The 24,934-nt window shown below is 42.1% G+C and overlaps 1 protein-coding gene across 1 annotated transcript in view; it reads right to left on the bottom strand.

Moving 5' to 3' along the window:
* Window positions 1-24,000, bottom strand: part of IGSF21 (immunoglobin superfamily member 21) — a 161,730-nt gene extending 137,730 nt beyond the window's left edge. The window contains exon 1 of the mRNA XM_027842809.1: window positions 23,930-24,000. Within this exon, the coding sequence (XP_027698610.1) occupies window positions 23,930-23,979 (50 nt within the window). The 5' untranslated portion in view covers window positions 23,980-24,000. The remainder of the gene's footprint in view (window positions 1-23,929) is intronic.
* Between the last annotated feature and the right edge of the window lie 934 nt (window positions 24,001-24,934).

Here is a 24,934-nt window from a genome sequence, read left to right on the forward strand (position 1 = left end):
TGTTTTTAAGGGCCCTCCCAGCTCTGACATTTTGTGTTCTAAGGCCCTCCCAGCTCTGACATTCTGTGTTCTCAGGGTCCTCCCAGCTCTGACATTTTGTGTTCTAAGGCCCCTCCCAGCTCTGACATTCTGGGTTCTGAGGGCCCTCTTAGCTCTGACATACTCTGTTCTACAGCCATGGTGTAAAACTCAAATAGAAATGGATCCCTGCAGGCCATATATTGAGTTAGAAAACCACAAATTAACATTCTCTATGTTGTGTTGTGTTTTGATTTGTTTATTTTTAAAAAGATTTCCTAATTATATTTTAATTTGGTTTGCCCTCTTCCTTTGATGGAAGTTTAGTTCCCTTCCTCCTTCCTTCCCTCCCTCCCTCCCTCCTTCCTTCCTTCCTTCCTTCCTTGCCTTCCTCCCTCCTTCCTTCCTTCCTTCCTTCCTTCCTTTCTTCCTTCCTTCCTTCCTTCCCTTCCTTTCTCTCTCGCTCCTTCTTTCCCTTTCTCCCTCCCTGGTCTTTGGACCTCATTGTTCTAGTTGATAAAATAAGGGTGGTGGGCTAGGTGACATTTAAGGCCCCTCCCAGCTGCAGATCTCTGACCTGATAGAGACAGGACCCAGCACAACCCTGGGGGCTAGCTGCCTTGGTGGAGGGAGCTTGCAGGTATTAGGTTCCAGAGGTCAGCAAGCAGCTTGGTAATGTGGTTCCCTCCCCTGAGGGAGATCTGACCTTGATTAGGGCAGAAGGGGCCATGGTCACCGGAGTGGCATCCCTGTAGTCCCTGAGAGCTCACTTTGCCTAGAGCAAAGACTGGAGAAGTAGGTTCTCATGCCACAGGATTAATGTCCTTACCCACAATTCTTTGTAAGACAGTCCTCTTGAGACCCAATCAAGGAGACTGGGGAGGGGACAATGGGCACTGATTAGGAGTCTCTGACCACAGCTTAAAATAGGGAAACAAGGGAGCCCTAATTAGTTATTAAAGGCTCTTGGCAGGGCCCTGTTATGCATGTCTTGTCGCTGAGGCATCTGGGTTCACGAGGAAAGGAAGATGGGGCAGGGAGAAAGACTGAAGGAGGAAGAGAAAGATGGTAAAGGGATCAGGGAGAAGAAGGTCAGGAGGGAGAGGAAGCCTCTGGAGAGAGAAAGCAGGGATTCTTCACCTTTTGTGTGTCCTAGAGCCCTTGGCCACAGTCTGGGGAAATCTGTGGAGCCATACCAGAAGAATGTTTTTAAATATGTAAAATAAAATGCATAAATTTGCAAAGGAAATAAATTCTATTGAAAAGCAGTTATCAATTAAGAAAAAAAGTCCACAAACCCTAAGTTAGAAACCTCTGATCTAGATATTATGGAGAACTCAAAACATTCTCTTGTTCAATAACCTCTTTATAGATAAGGGAACTGGGGGACAGAAAAATCCAGTGAGGTTGGCTTACAAAGCAGGGGCAAGTCCCTCTATTTGTATTGCTTTGTAAAATCGATATCCTCAGTGCTGAGCACAAGATGTGGCCCAGAGACACAATCTAATAGCAGGACTGGCGTATACAGTTGTGCACTTGGAGTCAAGGAGACCCAGGTTCAAATCCTGTCTTGGATACTTACTTAGTGACTTTGGGCTTTAGTTTCCTTGTCTGCAAAATGAGAGTTGGATTCAATGGCATCTAAGATTCCTTTCAACTCTAAATCTGTGAATCTGGGGAAATTGTGAAAACTCAAATTGCCTCTCTCTCTGTCTCTGTCCCTCTGTTTCTGTCTGTCTGTCTGTCTCTCTCCTCCCTTCTCTGTGTTTATCTCTGTATATGTCTGTCTGTCTGTCTCCCTCTCTCCCTTTCACTGTGTCTGTCTCTCTTTCTGTGTATGTCTGTCTTTCTGTGTCTATGCCTGTCTCTCTGTGTCTGTCTGTCTGTATCTACCTCCGTTTGTGTGTGTCTATCTCTATCTCTGTCTTTCTCTCTGTGTCTCTGTCTCCCTCTGTCTGTCTGTATATATCTCTGTCTGTTTGTGTCTCTCCCTCTCTCTTCTGGTCTCTGTATCTGTCTCTCTATCTCTGTCTCTGTCTCTCTGTCTCTTTATGTCTGTCTCCTCCCCCTCTGTGTCTCTCTCTCTCTGTATACGTCTGTCTGTGTCTGTCTCTCTCTGTCTGTTTCTCTCTCTCTGTTTCTGTCTTTCTCCCTCTACCCTTTTCTCTGTGTCTCTCTCTGTATGTCTGTCTGTCTGTGTGTCTCTCTCTGTCTCTGCTTCTTTCTCTCCTTCCCTCCTTCCCTTCCTCTCTCTCTTTCTCTCTCTCTCCCAGTCTCTATCTCCTCTCTTACCCCATTTCTATACCTCACTCTCTATCTCTCTTTGATTTCAAACCCTTCATTAGGCAGCCTGGTGGCTCCCTGGCTCCACACCCAGGGGCTCATCATATTAATGCCAAACAGTACAGGCACAAAGGGCCCACTGCAGCTCAAAACTCCCAAGCTCAAGGAATCTCCAGCCTCAGCCTCCCTGGAGGCAGGGACTACGGGCATGTGCCATCATGCTCAGTTTCTCACATTATTTCTATTACCCCACGCTGAAAGGATGGAAAAAAAGAGAGAAGGAATAATATCTCATGTTTCTATAGCACATTTGACTGACAAGGTACTTCCCTCATGACAAAGCTGTACGGGAGGTGACATTATTTCTGTTTTACAGATGAGACACTGAGGCATGGAGTGAATAACCAATTTAGATACAAGAAAAAGCACTTATGAAAGACAATATGTGCCAGATACCATGTTGAGGATGGGGGATAAAAATATGAAAAACAAGACATCCCAGCCCTCAAAGAAGTTACATTCCAATGAAAGAAAACAAGACCTGAAGGGAAACTGGAAGAGTGGGGCGGGGGAAAGGTATATGGAGATGGTCTTGACCTGCTGGCTAAGACTGACTCCTAATCACATGGCTGCTAAGTGACCTAGCCAGAACTTGAACCCAGGGCCCTACTCCAAATTCAGCATTCTTTCCATTGCACCACACTGCCTGTCAAAAAAGAAAAAGAAAGAAAAAAGGAAGGAGGGAATAAAAGAAGGAAAGGAGGAAAAAGGAGGAAAAGAAGAAAGGAAGAGAGTAAGGGCAGGGAAAGGAAAGCAGAGAAAGGAGGAAAGAGAGAAGGATGAAAGAGAAAGGAGAGAGAGATGAGAGGAAGGATGGAATTAAGGAAGGAAAAAAGGAAGGATACAGGAGAAGGGAGGAAGGATGGAAAAAAAGAAGGAGAAAAAGAAGAATGCAAGGGAAGGAAGGAAAGCAAGGGAAGAAGAAGGAAAAAAGGAAGATGAAAGAAGAAGGGAAGGCAGAAGGGGAGCAAGAAAGTGAAAACAAATAAATATGAAGACACAAGTGATTCCCACCAGCCCTATCACTTACTATCTTTGTGACCTAGGCTAAGTCACTTCCACTCTTTGGCCCTCAGATCCCATGTTTGTAAAATGAAAGGGGTTGGGAGGTTCCTTCCAGATCCAAACTTATAATCTGAAAAAAGAGAAATGGTTGGGGGGGAGAATGGAGGCAGGAGAAACAAACAGAAGTGAGGAAACAGGAAAATGAGGAGAAAAAAGAAAGAGAGAGAGATGAATGCAGTGAAGAATGGGAGAAGGTGGCAAAGACCCTGAGGAAGATAGCATGAGAGGGAAGGGAGGGAAAGAAGGGTGAGCAAGGCCAGAAGAGAGGGAAAAATGTATGAGGAAGACAAAGAAGAGGTCAAGGCTTGGAAGATGCTGGAGAGGGGAAGAGGGAGGCTTGGCAGCAGCAAAGGGAGGAGAAACCAAGATGTACATTTAAATGCATCTCTCCCTAGTCCTTGGCAAACTAAATGAAATTAATGCCATCAGCAGCAGGGAGATTGCATGATTTTGTTTCGATTCAACAGCACGTGGACAATTAGGTGATTCACTGAGCTGGCCTCACGCTTGAACTGGAGCCGGAGGGTCTGGAGGGTAGAGTGGGATAGGAGTGCCGAGCCAGCCAGGCACAGTGCCCAGACTGGGGGGGGGGGTGCCTATTTTTAAACTTTGGGAGTTTGTACTGGTGCCTTTTTTCCTGGGAATATTTTGATGACTGTAGGCATCCAGAGACTCAGGTTTTGATTGTCTAAGAGGCAAGGGGTTGGTATGCCGGCACCTACCGGGGAGAAGCTGACTGTGACTTTGCTGGCTAAGACCTTAGGACCATAGGTTTCAGATCTAAAAAGGGACCTTAATGACCAGCTAGATCAGGGATTCTTCATCTTGTTCGTGTCGTGGTCCCTTCTGACAGTCTGGTGAAGCCTATGGAGCTCTGTTCTTAAATGCATAAAGCAAAGTACAAAGAATTACAAAGGAAACCAAAGGTTAGTGAAAAATAAAGATGCAATTTTCCCCATCCAAGTCCTTCAGAGATCCATAGACTCCAGACTTGGAACTCTTGATAAAGTCCAAACTTCCAGTTTGACATATGAAGTCAAAGCAGTCCACGGGATTTTAGTGAATTGCCAAGGGCATGCAAGTGGTATCACTGGCTCTCGGATTGGGAGAGGCCTCCTTCAGTACCTGGGGCACTAGGTCGGCTGACAGATGATTCCCTCATTGACCAGTCCACTTAGAATGAGACAGGAGGAAGGGAAGTTCAAATAAGCATTTATTAAGCAACTACTACATGTCAGGCACTAGAGTAAGCACTTCACAAATACTTTCATTTAATTCTCACAACACCCCCAGGAGGACCCCATCCCATTTTACAGTTGAGGAAACTGAGGCAAAGAGAGGTGAAGTGATGTGCCCAGGGTCACCCAGTTAGTAAGGTCTGAAGCCAGATTTGAACTCAGGTCTTCCTGACTCCTGACTCAGTAATCTGTGCACTATGGGACCATCTAACTGCCTCAGGCAAGTTTGTACAATGATCAGAGTATTGTACTGAAAGTCAAAAGACCTGGATTTAAGTATGGGCTCTGCCACTAAGTGTGGTTTTAGAATTAGATAACGTACAACTCTCTGATTTGCTTCCTGCACAACTTTGGGCAAATTACTTTACTTGTCTGTGTCATTGTTCTCATTTTTACAATGAAGAGGCTGTGTTTGATGATCTCTAAGGTCTCTTCTAGGAAGGGATGTGCTGGAACCAGCTCTAACCAGAACAGGAGCTGATAGCTAAATTTTCAATGTAAGCCTTTGTACACCAGAAATTAGCAAAAACTAGAAATTGAGGCTTTGTTTATTGTTTTGTTGATGATCTAGACTTGAAAAAGTGATGGAGAAAATGTTAATATTTAATTCAATTCAATAAACATTTATTGAGAACCTACTATGTGCCAGGCACTGTTTAAGAGCTGGAGATACAAAAAGAGGCATGCCTGAAGACTCAAAACTGAAAAGGACTTGAGAAGTCATTTAATCCAAACTTTTCATCTTACAGGGGAGAATGGAGACTGATAGAATTGCTAAGGTCATATAGCTAATATGTGAAAGAGGTGGGATTAGAACCCAGGTCCTATGAATCCAAATCCAATGCTTTTTCCAATGCATCAGCTGGCTTAAAGATACTAAACTGAATTCTATTTGTTTTCAAAAACCTCAATTAAGTGACTACTTTGTGCAGAGTCCTGAGCACTGAGCTTCTGGTTGGGGAAGGGAGAATACAATTTAGATAAGACATGGTCACTGCTTCTATGGATTGTACAGTCTACTAAGGGGATAAGTCCCCAATAAGATGCCAATCAATCCAGTTTAAAAAATATCTTGAGCCTCTTATTTGCGCTGTGTAGACTTGGATAACCTAGAGGCAGTTAGGTGGCTTGGTGGATAGAATGCTGGACATGGACTCAGGGGACCCAGAGTTTGAATCTTATCTCAGACACTTTTTAGCTGTGCCATCCTGAGCAAGTCACTTCTCTCTCAACCTCGGTTTCTCCATCTGGACAAGGGAAATAATAATAGAACCTACCTCACAGGATTATTGTGAAGATGAAACAAGATCATATTTATAAAGTACTTGGCAAACTCTAACATGCTTTATAGATACTATCTGTTATTACTTAATACATAGTAGGACAGGACAAGTCTATCAGAGTGATGAAGATGGAGGGCTGAGGGGAAGGACTAGAGGGGAATCAAGGAAGATTTTATTCATTAAACTTTTCTGATGTGCGGGGCCCTGTGCTTGGTGGCTGCAAAGGAGAATGAGCCACCATCCTTTCCTGATCCCCAGTTATTAGTACTTTTTATTTCAAAACGTGTTGTATTTACTTATTAGAATAACTATTGTATCTACTCAGTAAAACGTAAGCCCCTTGAGGGAAGGGGCTGTTTCTTTTTTTTTTTTGTCTTTGTATCACATGAAAGGTAGTGTGACTCAATGGGTAGAGTGCTATCTTGTGAGTCAGGAAGACAGGCCAGGTTTCCTGGCCCACCTCTGATGTATACCAGCTCCATGACCCCAAGGAAAGTCATTTTTCCTCTCAATGACCTAGGTTAGAGAGCAGTTGCTCATTTGCACTGCAAGAGGGAATTACCTCACTGAGAATTCCTTAAGCCCATGAAATCACAGATCTGGATGTGAAAATGACAAACAGATCTCTAAAGCCTAGCACAGGTCCCAGTATGCAGCCGGTGTTTAATAAATGCTGTCTTCCTGGAGTTAATCCCTAATGAGGGATATGTTATTGTTGTTGTTCAGTCATTTTTAGTCGTGTCTAACTCTTCATGATCCCATTTGGGTTTTTCTTGGCAAAAGATACTGGGGTGGTTTACCATTTTCTTCTTCAGCTCATTTTATAGATGAGGAAACTGAGGCAAACAGGGTTAAGTGACTTTGCTCGAGCTCTCCCAGCTAGTAAGTGTCTGAGGTAAAATTTAAACTCAGGTCTTCCTGACTCCTGGCCCTGCTCTCCACGTACTGTGGTGCCACCTAGCACCCTAGGGGGATAACTAATAACTAATAGTAACTAATGAAGATGGTGATGCACGGTTGGTCCTTAAGGAAAATGCCAATCAAATGCCAACCCTAGACTGAAGGGCAGCCCGAGCACCAAACCCTAATTGGTCCATCTACATCGGTGAAGACGACCCCAGAAAACAACTTTTGCAATAGTTTCTCCTTTTATTTATGCTACCTTAGCAATGAAACAGAATTGACCAAGGAGCCCTCTGATCAATTGCTCAGCCTTCAGCTGCTATAACTGGAATCGACCAGTTTTGTGAATTTGGCCAAGATTAGGGACAATCAATTCAGTTTAAAAAAATGTCATGAGTCTCTTGTTTGGCACCGTGCAGACAAAAAAACAAACAAATAACCCCCCCCTCCCTGCCCCCCGCAACTGACTGACTGATTCTTTCTACTCTTTCACTGGTTGCCTCAGTCCTAAAGAAGGTCTGATTAATTGGCTACCATGATCAGTTGAGAACTCTGTGCTAGGTGTGTGCTTGTATATAGGTTTATGTAGCTGTGTTTATCTTGGTGTCTGTATGAGTGTGGGTGTCTCTGTGTGTATGTGTCAGTGTGGGTTGTATGTACACAACAAGATGTTTGTGTGTGTTGTGTTTAATGCTGTTTAATTTATGGAGAGTTCCCCCAGAGAGAAGGAGGAGAATGGCAGGTGTCACTTAAAATCAAGGAATATCTTAGACCATGGCAAACAGCTGATGATGCCTGTGGGATTTCTCTTGTGGGGGAGGAATACAGACTATTCTCTCTCCCAGAGCCCTGATGGCAGAGCTATGGTGTGTGAGAATTGCTATACCTATAGTGGAAAGCACATTGGACCTGGAATGAGAATTCAAAATGGAGCTGGAATCTCAGCTCTACCACATACTAGCTGTGTGGTGTTGGGCAAGGAGGCAGGATGGTACAAGGGAATAAATACTGACCCTAGACTCAGAGGACCTGGATTCAAATTCTGCTTCTGACTCATTGGCTATATAGCTATAGACAAGTTCATTTAATCTCCCCATGCCTAAGGATTATTCATTGTAAAATGTGCATGTAGCTGAGATCCCTTCTGGCTCCAAATCTATGATCCTATGACTTTTCCCCCTTTCTGGGCCTCTGTTTGCTCATCTGTAAAATGGACATAATATCCCATGCACTGTTGACCTCACATGGTTGTTTTGAGAAAAGCACTCTGGAAACCATAAAGAGCTACAAAAATGTGAGCTTACATTAGTAATTCAGAACAAAAGATAATTCTAACTGGTAACTATGAGGGATGATCTCTTTTTCACTCTCTGAAGACAAGGTTTCTTAGCCATGTTGATAAGACCAGATTGGAAAAGGCATGTTTAACTTGCATGAGAGAAAAAAAAACCCCACAATCATTTAAAAATACTTTTGCAGCACCATGTATGTGTGAACAATGAACATAGTCCTTAAAGAATTTTTCCCAGGACCTGTTAACTTGCTACTCCAACTTCCTGTACCTACCTGAGTATTTCTTCAGAAGTCCTCCTCAGGTAAGCATTTCACCCATTTACTATCTTAGGAGATGGGGACTCTGCAGGACTGGAAGCCAAGTACGACCATTCACAGGGCAAAGTGAGGAATCTCACCCAATGTCTCTCACATCTGTGGGAGCCATACTTGTTCAATCAATATAATTTCTCTTGGGGATGTTGAGGGGAAATTGATTATAGGGAAAGTGCTAGTGGACAGAGTTTGGGGTACCCATGGACTGGGCATGGCTGAACATACAGTGGTGTGTAAATATAATAGAATAATATGGCCAAAGAAATTACAATGAATTAACAACTAATCACAACTAACTAGAAAAAGAATTCAGAGAAACTTGAGAAGACTCGTGTGAACTAATATAGAGTAAAATGAGTAGATGTGAGAGAACAATTTATATGATAACCACTATAATGTAAAAGAAAACAAAATGGAAAGATTTGAGAACTTCATCAATGCAGTGTCCAGTTGTGACTCCAGAGGATTGATGATGAAGCATGATTCTTGCCTCCTAGCTGAGAGATGGTGAACTATGGGTGTCAAACAAAGCGTATGTTTTTAGAAATAGTCAATATGTTGATCGATTTTGCTTGATTGTACTTATCACAAAGGAAAAAGCAGTAATCACCCCCTGCCTCCACTTCCCCTTCTTCACACTCCTTAACTTATTATAATCTGGCTTTGCAATCCAGCCCATTCAATAGAAACCATTCTCTCCAAAATTACCAATGATTTCTTAAAGTCAATATTAAATCTTCATTCTTTCTGACACCTATGCACCATACGATTGTGTTGAATGCCTTCTCATGGATGATCTTTCTTCACTGGGTTTTCATGACACTTTTCTTTCCTGGTTCTCATCCTCTGTGTCTGACCACAGTCTCCTTTGATGAATCATCATCTATGTCCCCTAACAGTGGGAATTTCCAAAGGCTCTATCCTGGACCCTTCTCTCTATGTATTTATACCTCTCTTGATGATCTCATCAGCTCCAATGGGTTTAATTATCATCTCTATGCATATGACTCCCAGATTTATATATTCAGTCCTAATCTCTCTCCTCAGCTTCTGGCTCACATCACCAACTGCCTATTAGATATTTCAAATTGGATGTCTTGTAGACATCGCAAAATCAATAGGTACAAAACAGAACTTAGTCTCCTTCCCTTCATCCCCCACCAAATCCATCCGTCTTCTAAATTTATGTACTTCTGTTATGGATACCACCAATCTTCCAGTGTCCAAGTTTGACAACCCTTCAGTGTCATCTTTAACTATCCCCTGTCCCTCTCCCCACTCTAATTCATCTGCCACACAGCTGCCAATGTAGTTTTTCTTAAGCACAGTTGTGATCATGTCATTCCCATATTTGATAAACTTCAGTGGTTCCCTAATGTCTCTAGGATAAAATACAAACTCTTCTTTTTGTCCTTTAAGACCCTTCCCAGGCTGGCCCCTTCCCAGCTTTCTCGTCTTATTATATATGAGAAACCGCAAGGGTCTTCCCCTCCTGGATTGATTTTTTTTTGACTAGGCGAAAGAGGCCATTCTTTGCCTCATTTCTTATCTATCCTTAATCACTGAATGGGCATTGACTCAGACAAACTGAGACCTGGGAAAGACCTTAGCTTAAAAAAGCCAAGGTCTCCCACTACAGCCAGGGACATCTCCAGTCACCCTGATCTATATCTTGCCATTGGACCAGATGGCAACAGAGGAGAGAGTGAGATTGGTGACTTTGCACAGCCCTGCCTCACTTAAATATAATTCACTTGCAAATCATACCATCACCTTCCTGATGCCATAGTCCTCTTCAAGAAGGAAGGTCAAACAACAACAACAATAACAACAACAACAACACTCTTATATAATTCTCTTCTTCTCCCACTGTAAAGCCTAGCCAGGTCGGCCATCTTACTGTTCTTTATATGTGACATTCCATTTCCCATTTCTGGGCCTTTCCACTGGCCATTCCCCATGCTTGCAGGGCTCTTTCTCTTTACCTCCACCTCCTCATTTCTGTGACTTGCTTCAAGACTTTAGATGAAGTATGACCTTTTACATAAAGCCTTTCCTCATCCTCCCAGTTACTAGTCTCCATCTCTCTCTCTCTAAACTACCTTACTTTACCTTAGTATTTGTATACTCATTCTGTATGTGCAGAATTCTGTGTGTAGGTAAGTTCATTACAGAGACTTTCATTACAGTCTTTGTTTTCCCCAGGGCTTAGCACAGGGCCTGGCATATAATACCGACATAAATGCTTGTTGAGAGATCGATTCCAAGGGTGGAAGGAGTCATTGGTAAGTGACAGTGAAAGGGGCAGGTAGGTAGAATAGTAGATAGAATGCTGGGCTTGGAGTCAGGAAGACCTGAGTTCAAATCCTTTTTCACACATTAACTATGTGACCCTAGATGAATAATTTCATCTCTTTTTGCATTTTCCCAGTTGTAAAATGGAGATAATAAAAGTACCTACCTTTGTGATTGTAAGGATCAAATGAAATCATATCTGTAGAGCATTTAGTAGAGCCTAGCACATAGTAGGTGCTCAATAAATGCCTTTCCCCTCCTTCCTTGGGGGAAAGACACCAATAAAATAATTAAAAAGATAAAAATAGGAAAGAGGAATAGTCTGATAGAAGTATAAATCAGCCCTTTCTCAGTGAACATTCAATCAGCTTTTAGCTAGTAGCAAGTATGTGCCAGTAGCTGTGCTAATACAAAGACTTTCCCTCAAGGAATTTGCATTCTATGGAGGGAAGCAATATGAACATAGGTAAATATATACAAAATATATTTGTAAAATAGTTCCCAGGTTGGGAGGGCACTGGCAACTGAAGGGGGCAGGGTCAAAAACTCTTTGTGAAAGAGGTGGCACTTCTAGGTCTGTATCCCAAAGAGATTAAAAAGAGGGGAAAAGGACTTATTTGTACAAAAAATAGTTCTAGCAGCTCTTTTTGTGGTGACTAAGAATTGGAAACTGAGGGGATGCCCACCAATTGGAGAATGGCTGAACAAGTTGTGATATGTGAATGTAATGGAATACTATAATAATAGTATAGTATACGTAATATTATGTTATAATATTATATATATTATATAATAATAGTATAGAAATGATGAGCAGTTGGATTTCAGAAAAACCTGGAAAGACTTATATGAACTGATGCAAAGTGAAGTGAGCTGAACCAAGAGAGCATTGTACACAGCAACAGCAACATTGTGTGATGATCAGCTCTTAATGACTTAGCTCTTCTCAGCAAAACAATGATCCAAGACAATTTCAAAGGACTCTTGATAAAAAAAAAAATGCCATTCACCTCCAGAGGAAGAACTGAGAGAGTCTGAATGCAGATTGAAGCCTACTGTTTTTCATTTTCTTTATTTTTGTGAGTTTTTTGTCTGGTCTTCTTTCACAATATGACTAAATATGAAAATATATTTTGTATGACTGCACATGTATAACATATCAAATTGCTTACCATCTCTGGGAGGGAAGAAGGGAAGGAGAGAATTTGGAATTCAAAATTTAAAAAAAAATATTAAAAATTGTTTTTACATGTAATTGGGGGGAAATATTATTACAAAAAAGAAAAAAAGTGACACTTGATTGGAGACTTGAAGAAAACTAGAGATTTACCAAGGTGAAAGTGAGGAAGAAACATATTCCAGTAACAAGGGACAGACTGTGTAAAGGCAGAAAGATGGGAAATGGAATGTTATGTGTGGGGAACAAGCAAATGGTTCAACCAAACTGCAGCCTGGAGTGTGTGAGGTATATTAATGTTCAATAAGTCTTGAAAGGTAGGATAGTAGTATATCTGTTATTCCTAGGAACTAGAAAGGGTCTTAAATACCCAATAGAGGAGTTTGTATTCAACCAAACTTCTTGAACAAGGCAGTGATATAACTGGACCTTTGCTTTGGTAATATAATTTTGACACCTGTGTGAAGAATGGATTGTCTAGGGAAGAGGTGAGGCAGGGAGGTCAACTGGGGGCTATCAAAATGGTCCAGGTGAGAAGTAATGAGGGCTTGAGCTAGGGCAGCAACCATGTGAGCAGAGAGAAGGGAAGAAATGTGAGAAACATCATGGAGAAAGAATTGGCTAAACTTGGCCACTGATTGGAATTTGAAGGATGAAGGGAGAAAGAAGATTTGGGGAAGATTCTGAGGTTCTAAACCTGTGGGACTACAAGGATGGTGACACCTTCCACAGAAATGAGAAGTATGGAAAAGGAGTGGATGCTTTGAGAAAAGATAATGAATTCTGTATTGGACACATTGAATTTGAGATGCTTATGGGATATCCAACTGGAAATATCCAATAGGCATTTAGTGATGTGGAACTGGAGCTCAGGAGAGAGACTAGGGGTAGATATATAGATCTGGGAGTCACTGGCATAGAGATGTTAATTAAACCTATGGAACCTGATGAGGTCACCAAGAAAGAATGTATAGAGGGAAGAGAAAAGGGCCCACAAGAGAATCCCTGGGGTATACTCACATGTAGGAGGTGGAAATGGTATAAAAAAAGAAGTAAAGGAGACAGAGAAGTAGTAGCCAGACAGGTAGGAGGAGAACCAAGAAAGAACGATGTCATAAAAAAAAACCAGGGAAAAGTGAGTATCTAAAAGGAAGGCATTATAGTGTCAGACGTTGGAGATAAAAAAGAATGAGGACTGAGAGAAGGTCATTGGCTCCCTAGAAGGAGACAGGGACAGATACTGGGGGAAATTTAGGTAACAGAAGAACAAAAGATCAATAAAATTTATTTCAAAACAAAACAAAGAGATTACTGTTGCACATAGAGAGAACAGCTTCAGATGAGTGAATGGAATGATCTGGAGGCCCTTCACAATTCTGGTAGGCTTCCTCTGGGCACTCTACAGCTAATTAATGTCCTTCCCAGAATGTAGCCCTCAGAACTGGCCCTAATACTCTAGATATGATCTGATCAAGGCAGAAGCCCCCTAGATTATCACCTCATCAGTCTGGGCACTCTCTTAATTTTTTGGCTGTCATCACTCTGTTACCACTCTGTTATCACTAAAATCTCCAGATCTTTTTCAGACGAATTACATCTAGCCATGCCTTCCTCGTCTCATACACATGTACACACACAGTTACCTGTGTTCTTATCATCCCTTACAATACTGTCTGCTCCATGAGGGCAGGCACAATGTCTTATCAAAATCTGCTCTCTCTCTCTCTCTCTCTCTCTCTCTCGATCAGTCTTGCCAGGACATTATAAATCCTCTTTGTATTGTTTTTCAGCTTTCAGATCCAGACTAGCTCTGCCTGACTTCTATATCAGACGAGCTTGCTCCCTGATTGTCATCCCCTGAAAAGGCTGCTCTGGGGTCGGGGAGATCCAACATTCATAACATACCCAGTCTCTCTCCTGATTCATGGGAATCCAGGAGGCCTGGCTGTATATATGAATGCTTCATCTAACCATCTGGCCCCTCCTCCCCAGCAGCCCAGCTGTTGCTAAAAACATATGGTTGAGGGTGATGATGGGTGTTTGTAGGATATAAAAATCAAGATTTCACTGAATACTGAATCACTCTCCTCCCCGTCCCTCCACCCAATCAGTTTCATGTCCTGCTTGCTAGAAGTTGTTGCTAAGTCTCAAGTTACCTGCAGGTGGGAAAGGTGTTTTCTTCAGACTTGCAAATTAAGGCCAATGGCTTATTTAAAAAAAAAAAAGAAAAGAAAAGGCCTGTCAGAGGAGACCAGACTGATTCTGACAAGAACATGAAAATAGAGTTAACTTTGACCCATTCCAGTGCAATAGGAAGAACACTGGATTTCAAATATAAAGAGACAAGTTCTGAGCCTAACTCTGTTTCTTCCAATTTGTGTGACTTTGGCCAAGTCTTTTGACCTTTCTGGGTTTCAGCTTCCTTGGCTGTAACATGAGGGGGGATGGGTTAGATGTTCCCTGAGGTCCTTTTCAGGTCTGTATCCTACAATTTCTCAATCAATCAACATCTCTTGTTCCTAGCAATGAGTAACAGGAGTGTTGGGGCTAACAGGGATGGGGGCAGACAAGGTGCCTAGATGGAAGGGTGGATGATGCAGAAAGGAAAGTTACATGGTGAAGCAATGCAGAGTCACATCTATGAATTAGGATGCAGAGACCTGGGTTCCAGTCAGCTTTGCCCCTGATTGTTGTTTGTCCTTCATTCTAAGAGGACCATGACATCAGGAAGGTGATGCTATGACATGCAAGTGAACTAAATTTAAGTAACAGAGGGCTGTGCAAAGTCACCAGCCTCACTTACTCCTCCCACTTTGTCCCTTACTACCTGTGTGACCCTGGGCAAATCACTTCACCCCTGAGCCTGTTTCCTCCCCATAAAACAAGAGTACTCACTTCTGTTCTGCCCACCTCACAACTCTATTGGCAGGATGAAATTACATATGAAAATGCTTTGTTATACAAAAGGCTACCCGAATGACAGGGTGGAAGAGCCTCAGAGCTCAAATAGACCTGTTAAGCTATAAGCCTAAGATTCTAAGGGTCAAGGAGAGGCTGATGAGGAGAAGCTCCCTTCTGTCAAGAGCCACCTACCAGGGAACTCATTATATGATGAGCATAATAATAGCTCTGTGAGGTAGGCAGGACAGAAATTAGGTTCTGGGAGGATCCATGGGCTAATATATGAAAGGGTGCTTTGTAAAGTCTAAAGCATTTTACCAAAGTAAGGTATTATTAAGACATCATTATTATTCAACCCAGCAGACTGAAAGAAGTAAACAAAGCAGGGTGGGGTAGGGATGGGTAACAGCCACTCCACCCCCTGTGTGATTACCATTCTACCTAGTGTTGGAGAGGATGGAGCTCTGCCTCAGCAGGGAATCACAGGATTGAATGGAAGAGCCAGTCCATTACTCCACAAATTTAACAGAGAGAGTGCTGGGACACAAGTCCAGGAACTGCAATTTGTTAGTCAAGGGACTCAGGTCAAATCCTTTTATCATCTGTTGGTCTTCGCTTCCTCCTCCTGCTGAATGGGGATAATAATGCTGTGCCTCACAAAGTGAATATGAAGAAAGTACTTTATAAACCAGAAGGTGTTATTGAAATGGAAGTTATTTTTATTAGTATTAACTATTTACTATAGTATTGCTATTTACTGGAGTTAGGAAGACTCATCTTCTTGACTTCAAATCTGGCCTCAGACACTTACTAGCTGTATGATCCTGGGTGGTTGCCTTAGCTTTTTCATCTGTAAAATGAGCCAAAGAAGGAAATGGCAAACCACTCCAGTATCTTTGCCTAGAAATCTACCTGCTCCCCCAAAAGGGGTCATGAAGAGTTGGACATAATTGAAAATGATTGAACAACAAATTTTTTATGGAGCCTGGAGCAGAGTTGACTAGAGTATGGTGTGAAGTATGTCCCCTAGAACAAAGATTCTTAACTTAATAGTTCTCAGGCACCCTTCACCCCCCAAGGTGTCTGTGGATGGGGAAGGAAATAACCCTTTATATAGCTCTTACAATGTGCCAGACATGGAGCTAAGTGCTTTTACAAAAATCACATTTGATCTTCACAATTGCATGGATTATTATCCCTATTTTACATTTGAGGAAATTGAGGCAAACAGGGGTTAAGTGACTTGCCCAGGGTCACATAGCTAAGGTGTGTGGATTTGAATTCAGGCCTTCTTGACTCAAGGCCCAGTGCTCTATCCACTGTGCCACCATCTGCCTCAAGGATAGATTTCAGGAGGTCCATGAACTTGGATAGAGAAAAACTATATCTTTATTTCAGTACATTTGGTTTCTTCTGTAATCTTATGTATTTCATTTCATACATTTAAAGGCATTATCTTGAGAAGGGGTCCATAGGCTTCACAAGACTATCATAAGGGTTCACGACCCAAAAAGTTAAAAATATCTGTCCCCAAACAGCGGCATGGACAGGTATTTACAAGGATTCAAGTTTTACTCATGACTTCTAGCCTGTAGAGGGGGGTAGAGGTGGGGAGAAACTAGTTTCTGTGTTATAAGTCACCTATAGGGAGGCAGAGCTCAATTCAGCCTAAGGGAAAACCTTCTAACCCTTACGAATTGTCCAACAATGTACTAAACTGCTTTGTTAGAAGTTCCCAACACTTTGGTTAGGGAATGGATGGCTCATCATGCTATGATATATTAATATAATAGAATATTGTTGGGAAAGGGGAATTCTTCCTGCAGGCAAGGAGTCCTCTAAGGCTGGTCCCTTCTGTTGGTCTTGTTAATTAGAGAAGGGTCAGCACCATGGCCAGTAACCATCATGAAGTCCAGTGCAGCTGGATGGTTTGATACTGGCGTAGTGGAGAGTACTAGAATAATTTAAGAAGGGTGGCAGAGATGGGTGGATTTTACGGAGGAATAACTGAGACTAGAAGATTTAATTAGTTTGTTTCACTTTTGTGCTTTTTGACAGTTTGGAGAAATCAGAGAGCAAGGCTAAGTCAGTCAGTCAGTCAGTAAGCATTTATTAAGCACCTACTATGTGCCGGGCACTGTGCTAAGTGCTGGGAATGCAAAGAAAGGCAAAAAACCAAAAAAAGAAAAAAAAACCCCAAAAACCAAAACAGCGTTTGCCTTCAAAGATCTCACTGTCTAATGAGGAGAGGCTAAGACATAAGTGGCTCCCCAGGGCATGGAAATGTAAACTATGAGAGAACAGAAAAAGTTTCTCTGTGCTGGAGTATATCTTTGTGTCTCTTTAGTGCGCTAGTCCACAAGGAAGCAACTGGACAAGAGTGAATGTTTACATGTCCCTTCCCTGAGTGTCTAGTGTTTTGTGGCAGGGCTTGTCAAGAGATCAGTGTCCTATTAAGGCTTGAGTTGTTGACGAGAAGGCCTTTCAGAGACAGTTTTAGCAGACTTTCTGCTATAGCACATTCTGAAACTCTATCCTACTCCCTCAAAGACACGTGTTGAGAGCCCAGACATTATACTGCCCAAATCAGAATAATGTTATAAGTCTCAGAGTCCTGCAATCTAATAAGAATTCCAGAATCATAGAACTTGTAATATATGGACTTCATCTCTTGGGTTAGCCATCCCACTCACCCTATCCAAATTATAATTTTATTTCTTCCTATTGCTAAACACCATGGATTGTTCCCGTGCTCCACCTCGGAAGCTTTGAGTTGGGAGAAGCTATGAGAGGTGCTGCTGAATCTGGGAAATTACTGTCTCCTATGCATTTGGTCGTCATTTCTTTCTTATTCTTCTTACTCTCCCCCAGCAAGAGAGGAAGAAGGCACTGACAGCTGTGGAGCTGGGACTTTCTCTAGTTGAGATGCATTAATTTGTAAATATCTTCATTTATATGTAAATGTGGAATTCCTAGCCTGGTACCAACCCTCCTGCCAACAGCTAATAGGACTTCCGCAGCCTCGCAGCTCGGCCTGCTTCCCTTTCTTCTACCGTTTAGGCTGTTAGGGGGGGATTTGTCCCCCTATGATTTGATGTGATTTGAAGAGCTTTTATCTTTCCTCTCCATGCCTCGGGTTTCCTCTGCTCTCTATCGTCCTCCCATCCTGCTGCCTCCTACTTCCCCATCTCAAGAGAGCCAGTGTAGGGTAGTAGAGAGTACACTGAACTTGGAGTCAAAAGACCTGGAAAGTGACCAGGATGACAAATGGCCTTAAGATCATGCTATGGTTGAAAGAAACTTGGAGTGTCTAGCCTGAAGACGAGAAGACTTATGGGACATATGGTAGTTGTTTTCAAGTATTTAAAGGGTCAGGACATGGAAGAAAAGGGTCAACTTTGTTCTGCATTGCCCCAGAGGGGAGGACCAGATGCAATAGACAGAAGCATGTGACCTTGACAGAGGCATTTAACCTCCATGAGTCTCAATTTCCTCATCCCTAAAATGAGGGAGTGGGAATAGTAGGCCTCTGAGGTCTCTTCTAGCTCGAGAGCTATAATCTAATGATCCTAAGACACCAGAAGGCAGATTTGGGTTTGATTCAAGGAAATTGTGTTAATGAGAGCTATTTAATAGTCCAACATGCAGCTTTGGGTATAGCGTTCCACACTCCCACCCCCAGGCTCCCACTTCTTCAAGCAGAGGTTGGACAACCAATTATCAGGAAAGTCACAGAGGGATTCTGATTCAGATCTCTCTAGATCTCTAGATCTCTTGATCTCTAGATCAAGCTCTGAGGGCCCTTCCAGTTCTGAGGCTCAATCTCCTTTCTCCAGTACTCAGTAATGGAAGAGACATCAGACTTAAGTGCGGAGACTTGAATCCAAGTCTTGTAACTCCACTGCTCATTTACTGTCTGATCTTGGGCACTCAGCCTCAGTTTATCTTTGGTAAAGATTTAAACTATCCAAAGATCCATGACTTTACCCGTACGGGTTTCCCTCTGACCTTCATCAATGCTGATTCCAACCACCTTAGGAAATAGTTTTTGTGAGTTGCTACTGCTTAAAAAAAGTCACCTCTGGATGGCTGATGGATGAAAACAAAACCCATGGACCTCTCTGTAGTTAGCTAGGCTGGACCTTAGGAAACTGACGTCCATCACTGGTCCATAGTCCATTGTTCCTGCAATCAACCCCTTTGTAGTTTAATGGTAGCAAAGAGGGCATGAGATCTGTTGGCATAGGCTTTCAGAGCCCAAGGTCATGCCTATGTCATGGATAAGGCATCAGAAGAGGATGTTGGGGGGTTGGGAAGGGGAGAAAACATTATTTGTACTAATTATCTCATCTGATCCTCATAACAACCCTCAGAAGTAATGTATGTAAACTGCTATGCAGCCATAACACGCTATCCGAATGCAAGCTATTATCATTAACAGGTAAACTGCCAGCCCACGTTTTGTTAGGCCAGATGGCAATTTGGTGAAGACGGCAGTCTTCAATTTCCAAAGGCCCCAAGGCCCTAGGAGAGGGAAGCAATTGAAGGAGCCATCATCAGCTAGTGTCATGGAATGAATACTGGGTTTGAAGGTCAGACCTAAGCTGCTTTTTGGTGGCGGTGGTGGGGCCATGGTATGGAAGACCAATATTCAAATCCATCTCTGACACTAGCTGTATGATCATGGACAAGTCACTTAATCTCTCTAAGACTCAGTTTCCTCATCTGTAGAATGAGGCTACACTTAATATCCTCTAAGGTTCCTTCCTTCTCTAAATCTATGATCCTACAACTAACGAGTTCTTCTAAAGTTTTCCTTACAGGAAGGATTCCTAACTTGTTTTTATTCCCGTGCATGTGTGTATGTGTTTATATGTATGATGGACTCTTCTGGCACTCTGGTGAAGCCCACGGACCCCTTCTCAGGATAATATTTTTAAATAATTGAAGGAAATGCAAAATTTTAGTTAGGGGTTAATGACGATAACATGTATTTTTTCCCATCCAAGTTCAACCTAGCCATGGTTCGGGTTAGGAACTCTTGCCTTAGAGGGTCACAGTTTCCTCATTTGTAAACTGAAGAAGTTGGGTTGGTCTCTATGGTTTTTTCCATCTCCAATACACTAAGATTCTAAGATTCCTCCCATTCATTCATCCAACAAGTATTAATTTAGTGTTTATTCTGTGCCAGGTGCTTTACTGGGTGCTGGGGATACAAAAACACAAAGTACATAATCCCTGCCTTCAGAGAGCTTCCATTGTTTTGCACCAAAACAACATGAACATAGATGAGTAAATTCAAAATATATACTAAGTAATATCTGGGGGGGGAATGGGTGGAGCAGTTGGAGGTTTGGGCCTAGTAGACCTGGGGCAGGAGGAGCCTCTGACTCAGACTTCAAGGCAGCTGGAGAGTCAACAAGGTAAAGGTGAAGAGGGAGCATGTCCCAGCCATAGTAGACATTCTATGTAAAAACAAAAAGATGTGAGATGGAATGTTAGGTATGGGGAAGAGCAGAAGGCCTAGCTGGGCTAGAACATGGAGTACTTCATGGAGATTATTGTGCAATAAGCCTAGGAAGGTAGGATGGGTCCAACTGCAAAAGGCTTTAAATGTAAAAAAAAAAAACAAACTTGTATTTTACACCAGAGGAAATTGGGAACCACCGACACTTTTTGATCAGGGGAGTGACTCTAGGAATAAATATTGGCAACACTATGGAAGCCAGATTGGAGAGAAGAGAGACTAGAGGTACGGAGCTCAATTAAGAGATAATTTCATGTGCATACCTTTTGACCCAGCAATAGCACTTCTGGGACTGTATCCCAAAGAGATCATACAAATGGGAAAAGGACCCACATGTACAAAAATATTTATAGCAGCTCTTTTTGTGGTGGCCAAGAATTGGAAATTGAGAGGATACCCATCAATTGGGGAATGGCTGAATAAGTTGTGGTATATGAATGTAATGGAATACTACTGTGCTATAAGAAATGATAAGCAGGCAGACTTCAGAAAAACCTGGAAAGACTTAAATGAACTGATGTTGAGTGAAGTGAGCAGAGCTAGGAGAATGTTGTACACAATAACAGCCACATTGTGTGATGACTAATACTGATAAACTTAACCCTTCCCAGCAATTTGAGGATCTAAGACATCTCCAAAGGCCTCGAGATGGAAAATGCTATCCACATCCAAAGAAAGAACTATGGAGTTTGAATGCACATCGAAGCATACTATTTGCTATTCTTTTTTCTTCTGTTTTGTTTTGTTTCCTCTTTCTGGCGGTTCTTCCTATTGGTTCTAATTCTTACTTACAACATCACTAATGTGAAAATATGTTTAATAGGAATGTATATGTATAACCTATATCAGATTGTGCACCATCTTGGGGAGGGTGGTGGGGAGGAAAGGGGAGAAAAATTTTAAACTCAAAAGCATATGGAAGTGAATATTGAAAAATCAAAATAAATTAATTAAAAAAGGACACAAAAAAGAGACAATTTCAATAATCCATACAGGAGGGGAGGAGGACGTGAGCTAGTGGTAGCCATGTGAATGGAAAAAATGAGGGTTACGGTTAGATCATCAAAGAAGGCTAGGTAATGGGGTGAGGATTAGGTAGATAAGAGATACTATGGAGGTGACTCAATAGCAATTGTTATCTGATTGGACATGGGGGGTTGAGGGAGAAAGGTGAGTCCAGGATAAATCTAAAGTTGTCAACCTGGATGACTAGAAGGATGATGGTTCCACCAACAAATAAGGGGCAGTTCTAGAGGGGCTTCTGGTTTTTAAGTTCTGTGCTCTTAGGCCCTCTCCAACTCTGATAGTCCATATTATAAAGTCTCTTCCAGCTTTGACACTTTTTATTCTAAGGATTCTCCCACCTTTAATATTTTGTGTTCTAAGGCCCCTCCAGCTCTGACATTCTGTGTTCTAAGGGCCCCCTCCCATCTCTAACATTCTGGGTTCTAATGGCCCTTTCAGCTTTGTGTATTTCTTTGTCTTAATGTATCTTAGATGCTCTAGTAATCATTGCTAACATCTTACAGTTAGCGTGCCCAACAGAGACTACTTTGTGTCTGGGTAGAACAATGGGTCAGGCACATCTCTCTTGGGATGAAAAGTGACATTTCTATAGTGCTTTAAAGCTGATACGAGGTAGTTTGGCATAGCAGCTAGAAAACTTGTCTCAAAGCTAAGAAGACCTGGGTTCAGGTCTTATATCTGAAACATCCTGGCTGGGTTATCCTGGACAAGTCCCTGAGCATCTCAGTTCTGTGGTCACTTTTCTGAGACTGAGAATATAAATAGCAGAGCAGGCATCCAAGTTTATTTGTAGAGGAAATTTCCTTTTCTGAGAATTTGCTTTATCAATGAAATCATGGAACTTTATTCCCTATTCCTTTGAAGTTCACAAGGTATTTTTCTTACAACAACTTCTAAGTAGGAAGTGTGAAAATGATCATCTCTATTTCATGTGTAACGGGGGCTCTGGCACATGCCAAGTTCACCTAAGCTGGACCTAAGCCCCCCTAAGAGGGGATTGTAGGACTGGAGCTTTCTGGGACATTCCACATTGATCCCATGTTTGGTGCTGCCTTTTTCTATTGTCTGGGTCTGACTTAGCAAAGGGAGAGGTGTGTGTGTGTGTGTGTGTGTGTGTGTGTGTGTGTGTGTGTGTGTGTGTGTGTGAAATATAACAGTCCTGGCCATGAGAAAGTGGGGCCAGAGTCCACCATATTAAATACAGATGAGGAAACTGAGACTCAGAGAGATGCATTAACTTCCCCAGGGTCCCTCAGCTAATAAGTGACAACCATGAGACTTAAAACCAGATCTCTTGGTTCCATGCTTTCCGCTAGACCATCATGCCTCTGTCATGCCTAGGGTATGTGTGTAAGAAGGGTGTACACATATATGGAAGGTGGTATCATTATCTTACTTGATCCTCATCCCACGTAAGCAGAGCAGACATTATTATGGCCCTTCTTGACCAATGAAGAAACAGCCCAAAGGAAGGAAAATGATGGGTCATGGCCAGAAGGCCTGTGAATGGCTGAGCTTCCCTGTCCAGGACTTTTCCCAGAACACTCCAGGTCAGTTTCAAGGGCCAATCGGACTGATTGTGCTGGAGGAATGGTACCATCATTAGCATTGTTGACATCTGGGGCTCTGGGTGTGGGGCATGGATGTGCTGGAGCCAGCTTACACTTTTTGGAGCCAATTGTTAAATGTTCAATGTATTTACACCTCTGAAGTCAGCAAACATCACAAATTGAGCTTCACTGGTTGTTGATTATCTAGACTTAAGGAAGTGATGGAGAAAATGTTAATAATACAGATTAAACTTGAAAGTGTGTCTTGTAAATACTTTTTTTTTGAAAGCCACCATTAAATACTTCTCGGCACACTCCTGCCTTTAGGGATGGATCTCAGCAGAAACAGCACTGGGCTAGGAGTCCGGGGACCTGGGATGGAATCCCAGTTCTGCCACAAACCAGATATCTGGGCTTGGACCGATCCTTTACCCACCATAGGCCTTAGTTCCCTTATTTGTGAAATTATTGGGATGGCCTAAATGAAGGGTGGGGAACCTGCAGCCTTGAGGTCACATATGGCCTTCTAGGTCTTCAGTGTGGCCTTTTGACTGATTCCAAGTTTTACAGAGCAAATATTTTTATTAAGGGGATCTGTTCTGTGAAGTTTGGATTCAGTCAAAGGGCCACACTTGAGGACCTAGAGGACCACATGTGGTCCCAAGCCCAAAGGTTCCCTACCCCTGGCCTAAACCATCTTCATTATCTGTTCTAGCACTCATAACCTTCAAATCAATCCATACTGAAGCTTGCCAGCTCAGTCTTTGCAACTTTTTTTGTCTCCATCACCTAAGGGCTGCCTTTCCTGGCCCAGGGCCTTCAAAATGGCCATAGTGATATTAGACTTTATAACTAACTAAGGAGCTCCCTCTTTCCACAGGAATGTCCTCATCCCCATAGCCTTTCTGAGTCAGTGTCTCCAAGGCAACAATGGATCAGATGTGCTCATAGGTCCAAAAGACAGATGTAGAAGATGTCCTTTCCAAGCCCCTCACCTCACAGTGGACTGATAGACAAGGTCTTCCCTCTTCCGGTAATTCTCCATGTGGGAAGAGTTGGTGGAGAACATGGCATCAAATGTGAAGATCTTCTGCTTTATGGTCCCACCATCTGTCACCTGCCAAAGAAACAAAACCACATCCAGTGGTGGTGTTAATGGTGGCTGTGCTACAGGGTCAGGCCCCGCCCACTACTGCTAAGGTCACTGAGAGCTCTATAACTCTCTTGTTCTACTGGCTTAAATCACAAAGTGCTTTTTTCTGTAAATTGGCAAGGACCTCATTCTAAGATATGTAAGGAATTAATTCAGATTTATAAGAATAAAAGCCATTCCCAAATTGATAAATAGTTTAAGGATTTATATCAAGGAAAGAAACCCAGGCTATCTAAGGCCATATGAAAAAATTCTCCAAGTCACTACTAATTAGAGAAATTCAAATTAAGATAATTCTGAAATCTTACTTCATACCATCAGATAGGCAAAGATAACAAAAAGGAAAATAATAAATGTTTGTGGGGCTGTGGGAAAATAGGCACATTGATGCACTCAGTGGACCTGTGAATAGGTACAACCATTTTAGAAACCAATTTGGGATTATATACAAAAAGTTACTAAATAGTGCATACCCTTTGACCCAGGTATACCACTGCTAGGTTTATACCCAAAGTGATTAAAGAAACAGGAAGAGGTTCCATATTTACAAAAATATTTATAGGAACTCTTTTGTGGTAGCAAAAAATTAGAAACTAAAGGGGTGCTCATCAATTAAGGAATGGTTGAACAAATATATGAATGTATTGGAATATTATTATAATGTAAGAAATGAAGGAATAGATTGTTTCAAAAAGACGTGAAAAGGCTTATATGAACTGATGCAGAATGAAGTGAGCAGAACCAAATGAACGATTTAGAGTACAACATCCATGTTAAAAGAACAGACAATTTTGAGGACTTTTATACAAAGAATAAGATGAGCAGAACCAGGAGAACAATTTCTACC

The sequence above is a fragment of the Vombatus ursinus genome, unplaced genomic scaffold, assembly GCF_900497805.2.
Source record: "Vombatus ursinus unplaced genomic scaffold, bare-nosed wombat genome assembly UNPS02014884.1, whole genome shotgun sequence".
Lineage (NCBI taxonomy): Eukaryota > Metazoa > Chordata > Mammalia > Diprotodontia > Vombatidae > Vombatus > Vombatus ursinus.